At 48.2% G+C, this 14,794-nt stretch overlaps 2 protein-coding genes across 2 annotated transcripts; one reads left to right on the top strand and one right to left on the bottom strand.

Moving 5' to 3' along the window:
• Positions 1–2,349: 2,349 nt before the first annotated feature.
• On the top strand, positions 2,350–3,513 carry LOC127594794 (uncharacterized). Its single transcript, XM_052056559.1, is given in 1 exon segment — positions 2,350–3,513. A coding segment is annotated over 1 exon segment (1,164 nt).
• Positions 3,514–4,227: 714 nt separating this feature from the next.
• LOC127594795 (uncharacterized) lies at positions 4,228–4,686 on the bottom strand. The gene has a single exon (XM_052056560.1). The coding sequence runs from the start codon at positions 4,684–4,686 to the stop codon at positions 4,228–4,230; it is 459 nt and encodes a 152-aa protein (XP_051912520.1).
• Positions 4,687–14,794: the final 10,108 nt, after the last annotated feature.

The following is a 14,794-nucleotide window of genomic DNA, read 5'->3' as shown; positions in this document are numbered from 1 at the left end:
TCATGCACAGGCCTTGATCAAACGATTTCAGCCGGAGCAGGATGTCCAGGCGCCTTTGACGCCTTCGTGAGAATGCATGCGGTAGGTACTGCAGGGGCCATAGCACTGGAGTATGAGATAATGAGCTGTTTTAAGGAATTAGCTATCGGCAGTTCGTGTACGCGCGTATCCGAGAAAAAGAACAGTCAGCGATTCCCACCCCACACCAAACAAATCGACCCATACGAAATTGCCTACCTTAAGACTAGCGACTCCCATCCGGCTCCCGGCCACCCCCTCCCGCCGCTACCACGAAACCCATAGCACATCAAAAAAATCCTCCTAAAAAATAATCCAAAAATCCTCAACCGCAAAAAAGTGATCGAACTGAAGCAATACTTCGACCACCTTTCGCATAAGCAAGATGTAATAAGATCGATCAGTTTTGTGAGGCCATTACGAAGCGGGACTTGCCTTCGAAGGAATTAGTGGCGAGTGCCTTGTTCAATTTTTTGGATGATAGGCAGGACGGAATAATAACGTTTACGCAGCTTGTCAAGAAAATGTTTCCACGGCTGGAAGCGAGAGAGATAGGCTGGCTATAGGAAATCAGACACCAGTACGATAAAATTTATCATGGCTAAATTCCAAAAAACTAACCGCTAGATCGAAGATTTGCAAGACTTTGTCCGTAAAAAAAATAATAACTTCCGGCAAGTAGTCTAAAAACCTTGAAAAAACTATTTGATTTTTTTGACGATGCGAAAAAGGGACATCTTGATTCAAACGATCTTAAGAGACATTTCAATTTCGGATACAGTCTGATCTAGCTCTAGCGCCTGATCGGACAGTACGACTCCGACCAGGATGGTAAACTCAACTTCTCTGATTTCGTGAGAATGGTCTTGCCGCGAGGCTTCTCGATCGACGGTTTCAGTTGAATTAAATACGATTAATAAATGATTAATCTATGGTCACTCCAGATCGAGCAAGGTGTAGGCCAGCACCGGGTTGACGATGTTGAGGAGAGTGGAGACCAGGAGGGCGCCGGTTGAAACCCCGTAGCGGAACTGGATTATGAGGGATAGCGCGAAGGAGATTATGGCGGCTGTGCCTTTGAGGGTCAGCAGTTTGGACCCTTGGAGGATCCCGAAGAATTTTATTAGCAGAGGAGCCATTATCACGAAGATGCTGCGGTCGGTCAGACTGGTCACCAATGCAAACAAAAACGACATGTTCCTGAGCCACTCCACCTCCACATACAAAGCCAGCGCCAGCCCCGTCCCTGCCACAAAAAACGACGCTGTTACCACCATCAAAGTCCTCCCGAACCCAACCCTCTCCGCCACCCACCCCCAGAACAGACATCCAAGAGTAGACACCACAACCCGGCAGAGTACAGGTAGGTCAGGAAATGGTCTGAGTAGATCTGAAGCATGAACTCTTTATAGTTGTTGGCGAAGTAGATCAGGGGCAGCAGCAGAATGGCGGTCAGCCAGTACAGCTTTTGGAAGATGTGGTGGCAGAGGGGGAGGGAGGTTAGGTGCAGGATTGGGTTTGGGTTGTTGCGAAATATTCGTTTTAGGGGAGTAGAAAGAATGAGCCTGCTAGCATCATCAGGCTGGCGATCAGTCCGACCACCAGCACGGCGTATGGCACTCGCATGGCCACCTCTTGACTGAAATAGTGGTCTTCGGAGGGCTTCGTATCCTTAGGATTTATTATGTAGAAGTAGGCGATCCCGAAGATGAAATTTGCTATGGACAATGCGAAATTCGCCACCCCTGTTGCGAGATTCTGCTGGCCTTAGAAATATTTGTAGAGGACGTTAAGCAGCGGGATTGTTACGACCGACAGCACCATCAGTGGCAAGACTGCCACCAGAAACAGGAAAATCGCGGGCTGACTTGTCACGAACGCCCAGAGGACAGTCCCAAAGACACCACCGCACAGGTCCTCGCGACTGTAGTGGTCCCGAAGGCCGGTTGATCTCCATAGCGTAGAAGAACACAGGCCCAGCAAACAGCAGCCCGACCATGAGGACGATCGTCTTAACGTCCAAGTCGTAGGCGGGGTCCAGATAGTGACAATATGACATGAAGTAGAGTGAGTTTGGAAACCAGAGTAGAGCGGCCGACGGGCCTACCTTGGTCAGACAAATTCCAGCCATGACCGTGTAACGATCCGGGTGCTGGTCCACAACCTGTTCAAATCCTTCACTCTGCATTTTAAAGCATGAGCTCTACTCATCCATCCAAACAAATCAATCCACAAATCCACCATAATTCCAAGATACCTTTAGAAGACACATTAAGCCTGGGCTGCCCTGTAATGCAAATTATGAGGGCTTTGAATTTAAAAAGTTTTTGAATGCAGGTGGAGGAGGAGCAGGAACTCTATGCGAAGTTGAAGCAGTATGAGGCACAGTTGGAGTTGCTGACCATCCAGGAGGAGTATATCAAGGAGGACCAGGCTCGGCTAAGGAGGGAGGAGATCCGCTCCAAGGAGGAGTTGAAGAGGATCCAGGCTATTCCTCTTTTGCTGGGGCATTTCGTTGAGATGGTCGATGACATCCACGCCCTGATCTCGACCAGCTCAGGCTCCTCCCTTTTCGTGCGAGTGTTGTCCACGCTCGACCGGTAGCTGCTCAAGCCATCTTCTTCGATCGCCCTCAACCGGCATTCCAACTCGGTCGTCGACATCATGCCGCCAGATTCTGATGCCACCATCCAGATGATGCAGGTCACGGAGAAGCCGGACATCTCGTTTGCGGATATCGGGGGGCTGGACACTCAGAAGCAGGAACTGAAGGAAGCCGTGGAACTGCCGCTGACCTGCCCGGAACGATACCAACAGATCGGCATCGATCCTCCTCGAGGTGTTCTTATGTACGGTCCGCCTGGGACAGGCAAGACCATGATGGCCAAGGCAATCGCCCATCACACGACCGCCGCCTTCATTCGCGTCAATGGCAGTGAATTCGTCCAGAAGTACCTAGGGGAGGGCCCACGCATGGTCAGGGACGTGTTTCGGCTGGCAAAGGAAAACGCACCTTCTATCATCTTCATTGACGAGATCGATGCGATCGCCACTAAGCGATTTGACGCCCAGACTGGGGCTGACAGGGAGGTGCAGAGGGTGCTGATTGAGTTGCTGAACCAGATGGACGGGTTCGAGCAGAGTGTCAATGTCAAGGTCATCATGGCTACGAACAGGGCTGACACTTTGGATCCCGCTTTGCTGAGGCCTGGCCGGCTTGACCGGAAAGTCGAGTTTCCTACCCCAGACCGCCGCCAAAAGCGACTGATCTTCCAGACAGTCACCGCCAAGATGAACCTGGCCTAGGACTGCGACCTCGAGCAGTACGTCAGCAGACCTGACAACATCAGCTGCTCGGACATCAGCGCCATCTGCCAAGAGGCCGGCATGCAGGCAGTCCGCAAGAACCGTTACGTGGTCACCCAAAGCGATTTCGACAAGGCCTACAAGATCGTCATAAAGAAGACCCAGAAGGACTACAACTTCTACATCTGACCTGAAAGATTCATGGCTTGTGGATGATGACGCGGGAGGAGGTGAGGGGCGTGCGGGAGCTGAGTTGCTAGAAAAGGAGGTCTCGGGTGGCCAGTTTCCGGGGGGGCTTGGGCTGGGAGGGGAGGCTGATCTTCGGCTTGTTTTAGGTGAAGGAGAGGTCCAGTTTTGAGAGGTTTGAGGAGGATCGCTTTCTTTAGCACCGGGAGTCCGAGGGGGAGTAATCCGAACATCGCATGAAGTCGTTGCTCCTCTCACACGGCATTTTCCTGCGATAGGCCGCCAGCAGACTCTCCAGCTTCTTTTCGATCCGCTCGTGGTTGTACACCTTGCGATGGCTAAACGGAGGGTCGGCTGGTACTGACTCCCTATTATTGTCCTTCACGAACTTTTTCCGGGAGGGGGAGAGGTTTGAAGTGATGACCTGAAAGGGGCTGGGCGGGCGGACCCTGTTTTCTTCGATCCTAATTTTGTTTTTGTGCACGTAAAGCTCACCGTTGGAGAAGGCCATCCGGCGCATTATAAATTATGGATATCAGCAGCTCAGCAGCATGAACTTCCTTTTTTGGGTGGGGCGGCCAAATCCGGCTTTTTCTAGTCCTGGCGGTCGCCGACCTTGATGCCGATATTTTCCTGGCCGATCGGTAGCTGTCGGGCGACGATCTTCTTGTAAATGGTCTCAGTAGGCATCAAAAAGGCCTCTTCGACTCGTGCGGCCTACTTGGCGCTAACCTCAATATACTGAAGGTTGTTAGCCTCCGCAAATTCCTGAGCCTCGGCAGTTCCAACCTTCCGCTGGGACTCAAGATCAGTCTTGTTGCCGACCAACAGTATGGTCATGTACGGGTTGCCGTTTTGGTTGACCTCCTCCAGCCAATTTTTGAGATGGTTGAAGGTCTCTCGGCGAGTAATGTCAAAGACCAGCAGGGCGCCGATCGCAGACCGGTAGTACGATCGCGTAATCGATCTGAAGTTTTCCTGGCCAGCAGTATCCCAAATCTGCAGCTTGATGTCCTTGCCGTCAACCTTGACCATCTTGGCCCCGAACTCGACGCCGATGGTGACATCATGCGCGAGGCGCATCTTGCCCTCAATGAACTGCAGGACAAGACAGCTCTTGCCGACCCCGGTGTCCCCAATGACTATGAATTTGAACAGGTAGGCGTAGTAGTTCATCGGGTATTAATTCTGATTGTTGATATGGATCGAAGGGCGTTCGACCCCGAGGTATTGTTCTGAGTAGATAGGAGGATGAGGCGATTGTGGCGTTGGTCAAGAAGTTGGGGACGAAGAGGTGGGCGGAGGTCGCTGCCAGGATGGTTGAGAGGTATGGCTTGCAGGAGAGGACTGGCAAGCAGTGCCGGGAGAGGTGGCATAACCATCTCGACCCAGCCATCACCAAGCGGCCTTGGACCGAATAGGAGGAACAGACTATCTTCCTCAAACATCGTGAGTTTGGCAACCGCTGGACTGAAATCACTAAGCATCTTCCCGGCAGGACTGACAATTCTGTCAAAAACCATTTTTACTCGACTCTCCGCAAAGGCCTGCGAAGGATCAACAAGGTGCTTGGCTCCACAAACAGTTCTATCCAGATGCGGTCGATAAAACCTTGTGTCCTCTCGCAAGTGCTTAACGGGTTTGGAGAGCATGCCAGTCCTTAGCTGACATAGGCATGTGGTCACTTGCAGGAGTATTTATTACAGTTCGCAAGGAAAAAGGAGGGTCTTGAGATGCTCGGTTAAGAAGAGAAGAAAAGGTTTGAGGCAGTTATCAGCCAGATCGTTAAACTCAACGAGTAACGCAGTGAAGGCCCTTCCACCAAGAAAAAGTGTTAAAAGCAGGTCAAGCCGAAACTTCCCTTCTAAAAGCAGGTAAAATAATAGCCTCGAGGGCTAGACCTGCCGATCTAGAACGATATCGAAAACGAAGAAGACTATTCTCGAATATTCGAGTTAATCGATGGTCTGAACGACCTTCAAAAGCCCGACCTCGAGGAGCAGGCTTTCCGGCAACAAAGCTCAAAGCTGATCTCCAAGTCGCCCTGGATGAGCATGCCTGTAGGCTCACCTGTCAAGAAGCACGAGGTGGAGGAGGCTGCCTCCCACGAACAGAATATGGACGAGCACCTGCAGGACCTGCGGCGGAGGCTAGAGCAGAACACCAAGTAATGATCAAATTTGAACGTTGGAATGAAAGCGAAGTGCGGGCTGTGCAAGGGGCGGTCCAGGTCCGGCCGGAGGCGAAAGGAGAACCTGGGGGGACAGGTCCGGCACCTTGAGAGTCACCTTGAATAGTTTTCAAGGAAGCTGGAGTCAGAGCGGATGGGGAATAGTGCAGATCCGAGGCAGGAAGAACTGGCGAATTTGTTGTACAGGGCCAACAAAAAGAGCAAGGAGCAGATCGACCGCCTAAACAGGGCCCATGCCGAGATAAAGTCCTTGCAGGAGTAAAACAGGGGTCTTTAGCGGCAGCTTGCCCACACCCGCGAGGCCTTGCAGCGGGCTCGCTAGGACACCCCCCGCCATGAAGACGACCTCCACCGCAAGCTGTAAAACGCACTGGACTACAACGACGACCTTTACATGAAATACTCAAACGCACTAAAAGACAACAACCACCTGCAACTGGTCACCGCAGAACTCCAGGAATAGCTGGCTATGTGTCGCTAGGACCTGTCTGCCGCACGGCAGCAGTTGGCACAGCTGAGGCGGACTGAGTCCAAAATCGACCATCTGGAGGTCAGTCTGTCCAGGATTGAGGATGGTAGTACGGTGGACTAACTGCCGAGGCAGGATTTTGAGGTCAAGATGGAGGTGCTGTGCAACTGTGTGGAGTTTGTGGAGAGGGAGTTGGAGGGGGCAGCGGCGGGGCTGGCTGTGGCGGGGGTTGGGGTTGGCCCGGTGGTGGGAGGCAGGTTGGGGTTCAGCCAGTTGCACGCAGTAGCCGAGCTGACCCGGTTCCAGCCCATCCGCAGGGTCATATAAAAACTAGACATATCAGGACACCTCCAAGAACTGTTACAAGGAATGGCCACCGCAATGTTAGCAATCGCCACAAGGCAACTCCACCCCCTCTAACAAAAACTATCCCGACTGCAATCCGCCCTGAACAGGCTGCCTTCCCACCCCCGCCGGCAAAAAAAGCCCTGCTGCCTGCGATGCTGAGCCAGTATAATCCATTTTAATAAATAATGAGCCAGCTAGAATAGAACGATATTTTGCTTTGCCAGAAAGCTTTTGAGGGGCTGGATGAGGACCTTTCGGGGTCGATTTGCTATGACTATTTGGAGGAGGCGCTTAATAGGGTTGGATATAGGCCTAGCTTTGAAGAGCTGAATAAGCTGATCACGGAGCTGGACCCGGACAACTGGGGGGTAGTCAGCTTCGACAGCTTTCTTGATCTGTACCGTGAATTCAAGAGCCAGGACGAAGAAGACGACTAGGACGATGATACCCTAGACGCCTATGTGGCTGTTGGCGGGCCATAAGACAAATCCGGCAATGTCAATGCCAGTCTGCTCATAAAAATCATCAAGGAAGAATTTGAACTGACCATCGACATCGAGGGCCTGATCAAATAAGTAGACGATTCTGAAAATGGGTTGATTTAGTTCGACTAATTTAAAAATTTATTAAAAAAGAAAAAAAAAAGGTGAATATGTTTTACTTTATTTTTTATATTTCAAATGGAGTTGAGCAGTGGCTGCTCAGATTAAATGGATTTATTTTTTTAAAGGAATTGGATAGATGATTTTCACTAGTGAGAGATAGATTTGCTGACTTGGAAGGCATTATCGATCGGTCTGCAAGGCACCTCCACGTAAAAATGAGGGATGATCACAGGCCCGCTCCTTTCCTTCGCCATCTCCCTTCTAAAAGCAGCCAGCCTTTATCCCTCCCCATTTTTATCCATGAAATAATTAAATATTAATTAGAAGGCCAAATTTGAATCAAAGAAGATCCTCAACCAAACACAAGCAACCCAGCTCGTCAAGCAGGTATCCTCCTCCAGTCGAGTACTTCGTGTTAAATAGTTCATCTCGGTCCTGCTTGTTGTCCAGTCCGTCGTTGACGATCATCATCTTGACAAATTCGCGTTCGCTGGCAGACCCCTCTGCAATGATCTCTCCGATCATCCCTGAGAAGGCGACGAACCGCTTGACTCGATCCTGCGAGCTGAGGTTGTTGCTGCCGGTATGACTGACACTGTTGTGCCGCTTCATGTCCCTGCAGTGCTCGAAGCTGCACCTTCCGAGTTCGGAGTCGGCAGTTAGTGCGGCGATAGGCTTGACGCCCTTCAGAAAGGCGATCGCGTCGGCCCAGGCTTTCTTTCCCTCGATGGTCTCGTAGCGTTTGTCACCGATCTTGATAATTTTATCGCTTTAGAACCGATCGAGGTCTTGTTAGAGATCGGCCACGAAGGAGGTTGGGTTGGTTCGGGCTTCGTTCACGAGGGTCATCAGTTTGACCGTTTTGGAGGGGTCAAAGGCAGGAGGGCCATAAAGTAATTGCTATAGCTGGTCGGCCTATTTGCTTAACTGGTCAAGCTCGCTGATCGTTATGTCCTGCCGGTTCGCAAGCTTCGTCTCAACTCCCTTCACCTTGTCATTCAAGGCATCCCAGTCTTTCTGTGCCTTTGGCTTAATCGTAGAGTCTTAGCACTGGTTGATCCCCTCTTTCAACCTCGACATGCGGCCCATCACCATCACAGAGTATTTCTTGGGGTCTGTGATGGACGCGATCGTGCCGGTTTCACTACAACATCCCATTTTTATTTAGATATCTCATGGCCCAATCAATTTTTATTTTTATAGTGATCGATTCCAACGGACTTGTTTTGTCGCTTAAGGTTGGGTTGAGGATATAAAAATGATGAAAGATGAATTCATGTGGAGTGCATGCTGGAGGGTAACTTTAGTTTTTGTGCTTGGATGTTGACTGCCCTCAAAGGGTGCTTTGTCGGGCTTGTCTTAACACTTTCTAGCACACCCCGACCGCCCTATCCTCTCTATCCCCCCATACACTTCAGCTCGCCCTCTTCCTCAAACAGCAGCATCACCAAGGTTACCCCTTCATCGACAAGCTCTGTGACGATCTGTCACTGCATTTCAAGGACTGCCTCTCCGCCCTCCGCCATGACCTAAGACGGGCCATGCTGGAATAGGGGTAGCTTGCATGGAAAAATGGCAGCGAGAATATAAACATGATTTATCGGCAGTTTGTCCTAGGAGATAGAAAGGAAGACATTAAGGAGGCCATTTCTATGGCCTTGCAGCTAAAGACCTTTAAATATGAGGTTTGCAGGTTTGTTCCTGAACCTGTGGTGTAGGGCCTACCTGAGGAGCTGAAGGTAGACGGCAAAGTAAGATTCGTTGGCAGGACAAGTCAAGGGCCAAAGAATGCCTGGTGCTGGCAACCCATGAAAAATTGCATCTCTACGACGGCCACAAAATCATCAGATCATCAAAATTAGCAGGCAAAATAACCTGCTTCTCACAGGTCCAGACCAGATCCACCTCGCAACAGGGCAACAGGTCATCTCTACGAAAAGGACCTCGTGGGGCAGGTATCGCATTTTGCATGAATTCACGGAAAGTGTGACTGTATGGCCGAGAGTCGAGGGATGCTCGCTTGTGGGCATTCGGGGGGGATGATCTCTTTGGTGAGGGATGGGGTGGTGGCAGGGTTGCTGAGGGGGCATACAGGCTGTGTCGATTTTTGCAGTACAGGCAGGACACCGCGCTTGTAACAGCCAGCTGGGACAGAACAATCCGGATATGGGAATAGGACCGACAGGCCTTCCAACTGAAGATCGGACTCACTCTGCAAGTCCATGGTTTCATGTGAAGGCATGGTTGCCTTTACAGACCTGTCTGGAAATATCAGGGGAATAGATTTTAGGTGTCCGAGGCCTTTGCTATTTCCTTGCAGAGGAAGTGAGATACTTAATGGGCCTGGGAGCAGCTTGGTTAGCTTTGGGGAGGAGGGGGCTGGGCTTTTGAGTGGAGGGTTGGGAGGGTTCGGGTTTTGGATAGGGTTGGGTATGCGGGCCGGGGATGCGAGTTAAGAGGAATATTGGGTCACAGTATCTATGTGTTTATGAAAGGAGGAATAACAAAATTATAAATAGAATGATAGTTGAATTAATCAATTATACGATTTGCACAAACTATATCTTATATAAATTGAATAATGATCAGTATTAATTAATTTTATTGGTTGCTTTAAGAAAGGCTGAAAGCTTTGAAGGGTAATTGAGAAGTAATTTGGAGAAGACAGATATACTTATACCTAGAATTGGACTTATCATGCCCATACCCACTCAACCCTTGTACCTTAACGAAGGCTATTTCCTCCTGCCATCCCCCAACCCCCATCCACATCTCCCGCTACAATTTTATCGCATATCAACTTCCCTGACCCACCACTCATTCTTCGCCCTTTTAGTCAAGCATCACTCCTCCCAAACAGACAAACTGTCATGTCTGTCGCCATCCAAGCCCATCAAAATCCAAACAGGTCCAGAAGAGCATGAGCTCCGAATGACCCTTATTCTTCCCCCCATCAAAATCCAAGCATAGCTGTACCTTCATGATAATTTGAATGTGAGTACATGGTGTGTCGATGTTGGGGCATTCTTGGGACAATAATGGATGATATTTCCTGTTAAATAATGTCCGTTATCAAGTCCAAGGACAGTACGATCTCAAGCCTGCACACACATCTGCACGAGCTGCAGGTGGAAGCTTAAACCTACAGCACCACCCAGCAGCAGTTGCAGCATTTGGCCTCTCGCTATTCTAGGGTGCAGGCGGCTCACCTCCGTTCGCAGCATGAATTTGCGGCCCGCCATGAAACCGATATGCTTCGCAAGCAATAGCTGCAGGATGAACTTGAACTTCTAAGGCAGGAACTAAGGCGGGTCCAACTCGAAGGCAGGATGCTGGATGGATAACGAGCAGATATCGAGGAAATCGGGATTTCAAGGGACTGTGAGCTTGAAAGGGCAGCTGAAAATGCTAAATTGTTGAGAGTTGAGGAGCAGTAGTTCAAGGCCTAGCAGAGACAGCTTGCAGATGGAGTTCGAGCTGCTGAGATGGCCAAATTGGAGGTCTACACCATCCTTGAGCAAAAAGAACAGACACTAAGCCAAACCCAATAATAGCTATCCGCCCAAGAACAAATCATGGCCAACAAGGCAGAATAGCATTCCTTACTACAGATGAACCAAGCCGCCCTTAGAGAGGCAATGGACCGCCAGGAACAAGCTTTTCAAGCTTTGGATACGGAATGCGAGGGGCTACGTCCATCATGCGAGGAGTTGGCGTGTGGTATTACAGCTTGTGAGCAGAGGATTGCAGGCAGCACTTCTGTGAAGGAGGGGTTCAGTAGCAAGGCGCAATTGATGGCTAGTAATGTCGCTGGCTAGGCGATGAAGGCGGGCGTGTTGAGAGTCGGTAGATTGATGACCAGCGGTAGGACAGCTTGAGAAAGAAGGAGGCGAACTTGCAGCTGTAGAGAATGCGCTTTAAGAAGAGGTGAGTTGTTTGCTGTCAGAGAATCACTGCCTAATTCAAGGCAATCAAGCGATGGCCGCTGACCTGGACAGCCAATCACTACACCTTGACAAACTAAGCGTCTGTAATCGGCAGCTTTCAGATTTGTTGGAAGGATGGAACAAAGATGGTTATGCTCTCGCGGACAGACAGCTAGCGAGGGCTGCTGGGTGAAAAGCGCGAGGAATGCTATTGATGGAGTGATGGAAAGGATTGGCAGATGATTTGTTATTGTTGATGTCTGTGAAAAGGAGGTCCAGGTCAAGGGATAGAGACAGAGAAAGGGACAGGGATAGAGATAGGGGCAGAGATAGAGCTAGGGACAGGGATAGAGATAGGGATAGGGATAGGGACAGGGACATGGATAGAGCTAGGGACATGGATAGAGGTAGGGACATGGACAGAGGTAGGGATAGGGATAGGGATAGGGATCGGGATAGAGATAGAGACAGAGACAGGGACAGGGACAGGATAGAGATAGGGACAGAGACAGAGACAGAAATAGAGATAGGGACAGAAATAGGGACAAAGATAGGGACAAAGATAGAGACAGGGAAAGGGAAAGGGACAGGGATAGGGATAGAGATAGGGAGAGGGATAGAGGTAAGGACCGAGAGAGAGATAGGACAGGGTTAGCGATAGGGATAAGGAGAGAGAAAAGAATCAAGATAGATAATATAGAGATCGATATGAAAGAGAAAAAGAACATCGAGAACTAAAGAACATCGAGAAAAAGAACATCGAGAAAAGAACATCTAGAAAAAGAACAATAAATATCAAAAGACAACAAACCTGTGATGACAAAAATATTCATCGATAAAGGTAATAAAGGTAGAAAGATATAAAGGATCAAGAAAGGGAAAGAGGAAAATAGAGGGATCAGGATCAGGATCGGGATCGTGGTCGAGATCGAGATCGGGATCGGGATCGGGATCGGGATCGGGATCGGGATCGGGATCGTGACGAGCGTGGTCAATATCGAGATCGTAATCGAGACATGTATAGGGAAAGAGATAGGGATAGGGAAAGGGATAGGGATAGGGATAGGGATAGAGATAGAGATAGGGATAGGGATAGAGATAGGGATAGGGATAGAGAAAAGGACCGAAACAAAGACAGGGACAGAGAAAGAGATCACGATAAAGGCCGAGACAGGGACAGAGATAGAGACAGAGACAGAGCCAGAGACAGAGACAGGGACAGGGACAGGGACAGGGACAGAGACAGAGACAGAGACAGAAACAGGGGCATGGACAGGACAGGGACAGATAGCGCGATCAAGAAGAGACCGGAATAGATAACGAAACAGACCAAGAGAACGTTCCCGAGCAAAAAGGCATTCCAAATAAGATCCAAGCTAATCCAGCTCATCCTCAGAATAACTAATAAACCCCTAGGTAAAAAAACTAAAAAGGCCAGATCTCCCATAAGCCCCTCGCTTCAATTTCCTTAAAGCGGCCTATGAAGAAATCATAAAAAATGTGGATTGCAAACTGTATCTAGGCAATTTCCCACCGATCCTCACAAAATCACAATTAATAGGGCTTCTCAACAAAGCTCTGTAGGCATTGAGTCTTCCAGTCCCTGCAAAGGTGGTTGATATTTGGCTGCCACCTGACCGGCAATACGCTTTCCTTTAGTTTGATAGCCAATCCTCAGCAGAAGCTGCTTTAGGTCTCAGTAATTCTTTGGTGATGGGTTACAAACTAAAATTGGCGAGGGCCGAGCCTTACCTGCAATACCAGGAAATGATCGTCGGGTTTGTCAAGGATGAAAATATCGGTCATTTAAGCCACCTAGTCATGGACCGCGTAAGGACAGCTGACAGACCTGCATAGGACCTAGCCGTCCCCTAGCATAGAGGCAAGACTGTTATGCCCACCAACTTGCCTTCTATGCCTGAAAAATGTGTTGACCGTGCCAGAAGTCCTTATCGACGAGGAGTATGACTAAAATCCTGGAGGAGGTGCAAGACGAGGTGAATAAATATGGGAAGGTCATTAAAGTGGTCATCCCGAGGCCGCAGCCAGGCACAGTCTGCGCAGGACTAGGCAACGTATACGTGATGTACGATAGGCTGGAAAGCGCCATGTACGCAAGAAAGCAAATAGTGGGGAGGATGTTCAATGGCCGCACAATCGAATGCACATACTTTCCATAAGGCAAGCTATAAAAAGAAGACTATTTTGTCAGCGAGAAGGTGATATTTGATGAAAACAAGCCATGGGGGCAGGACAATAAAGTTTAAGGTCAGTGATGGCATGGCTTATAATACATATAATGATATAATGATATCGATATCATCACAATGAATAGTCCTCTTCATTCTAGTCTGGATATCTTTTTGTGAGTTGTTTTTTGTGGATTATTGTTGTTTGGGGTCTTCGGTTTTTCTTTTATTGCTTTTTCTTTGGTTTTGGTTTTGTATCCAGTTTTATAAACCTTTATTTTATTTGCTCAGTGAACTGTTCGATCTGCCAGCCCATGAATTATGGATCTTTGTTTTTATCCCCTTTTTGGGCTTATTCTACCAAATTTGTGTAATTGATTAAGCCTTTTTCAATTTAAACAATTAGTTTGTTTACATCATCCTAAGGAATCCAAGACCGAGTGACGTTAAATTTTTGTAATTTGTAAAGAAAACTTTTTAATTTTTTTGTATTCCGGTCTAAAACATCGAATCTGGTTTTGTATTATTCAGAGCGATTGATAGGTTTGTCAAATTCTGCTATAAGCAGTCTTCGCTTGAGCACGAACTCAGCCAATCTAGCAGAATCACCTTTTTATTCCAACCAAAACCTATTCTATTCCACTGCCTCTCGCATCTGCTTCAATTCCTCACTCGTCGCAAATTCTCTGAATTAACTGGTCTAGAGCATTTCTGTATACTGATAGATCAGACTTTCATAGCTGCTCTTCTTTTCAGATAGTTCTCTGAATTCATTTTCTATTTTGTCATATTTTTTAGTTCCAATTTTTGTTTTCTTATGATCGTGTCGTTTAGAATTCCATTGCCATGATAAACGGATCTAATCTTTAGTTCGTCTCGGATATACTCAATAGTTGTAACATTGTATTTTTATCTTTTGACTCTTTTTTCTTTAGTCTATGTGGAGTTTTACTCGGTAGCATTATTGTTCTATTTGACAGATGTTTAATTTTACTCTGCGGTCTTATTTTAATTATCATCCAGCTTGACGATTCTTGACCGTCTGACAGTTTTGTTAATCTGACCTACCAGCTACGCAGTCATGGTCACGAGCCGGTAAGAATCCAATTTAAACATCGCTTCTATCCAGAATTAACTAGCATTTTTCTTATTCATTGCTTTTATCGCAGATTACAGGCCAACAATTTCAAAATCGACAAAATCTTATTTGTCCAGACGGACTGTCAATTGGGACTGATTGACATCAAGGGTCAGGTTATTGGTGTGACCTATACTTAGATTACCATCGAAAAGGGAATGCTATGTATTGTTGGAAGTTAATAAAGCAGTTACTTCATGATCGAAAGGTATTTAAAGCAATACTTTTTTTACTTTGTAGGTGGAAGTGAGGTTAGCAGCGATAAAGGCGGAGCCTAGGGCCATGGCTTAATCCCCATTTATATGTGATCCGATTTCCGTGTTCGGAAGTGATTTGCTTAAAGATTCACTAAACAAAGGCACACGAACTCCACCTCCTATCAGCTCCACCATCCTGACATCCCCCACAAATTTCACTA

This window comes from Hippocampus zosterae, unplaced genomic scaffold (assembly GCF_025434085.1).
Source record: "Hippocampus zosterae strain Florida unplaced genomic scaffold, ASM2543408v3 HiC_scaffold_265, whole genome shotgun sequence".
Classification (NCBI taxonomy): domain Eukaryota; kingdom Metazoa; phylum Chordata; class Actinopteri; order Syngnathiformes; family Syngnathidae; genus Hippocampus; species Hippocampus zosterae.
This window is presented reverse-complemented; position numbering and strand designations above follow the sequence as displayed.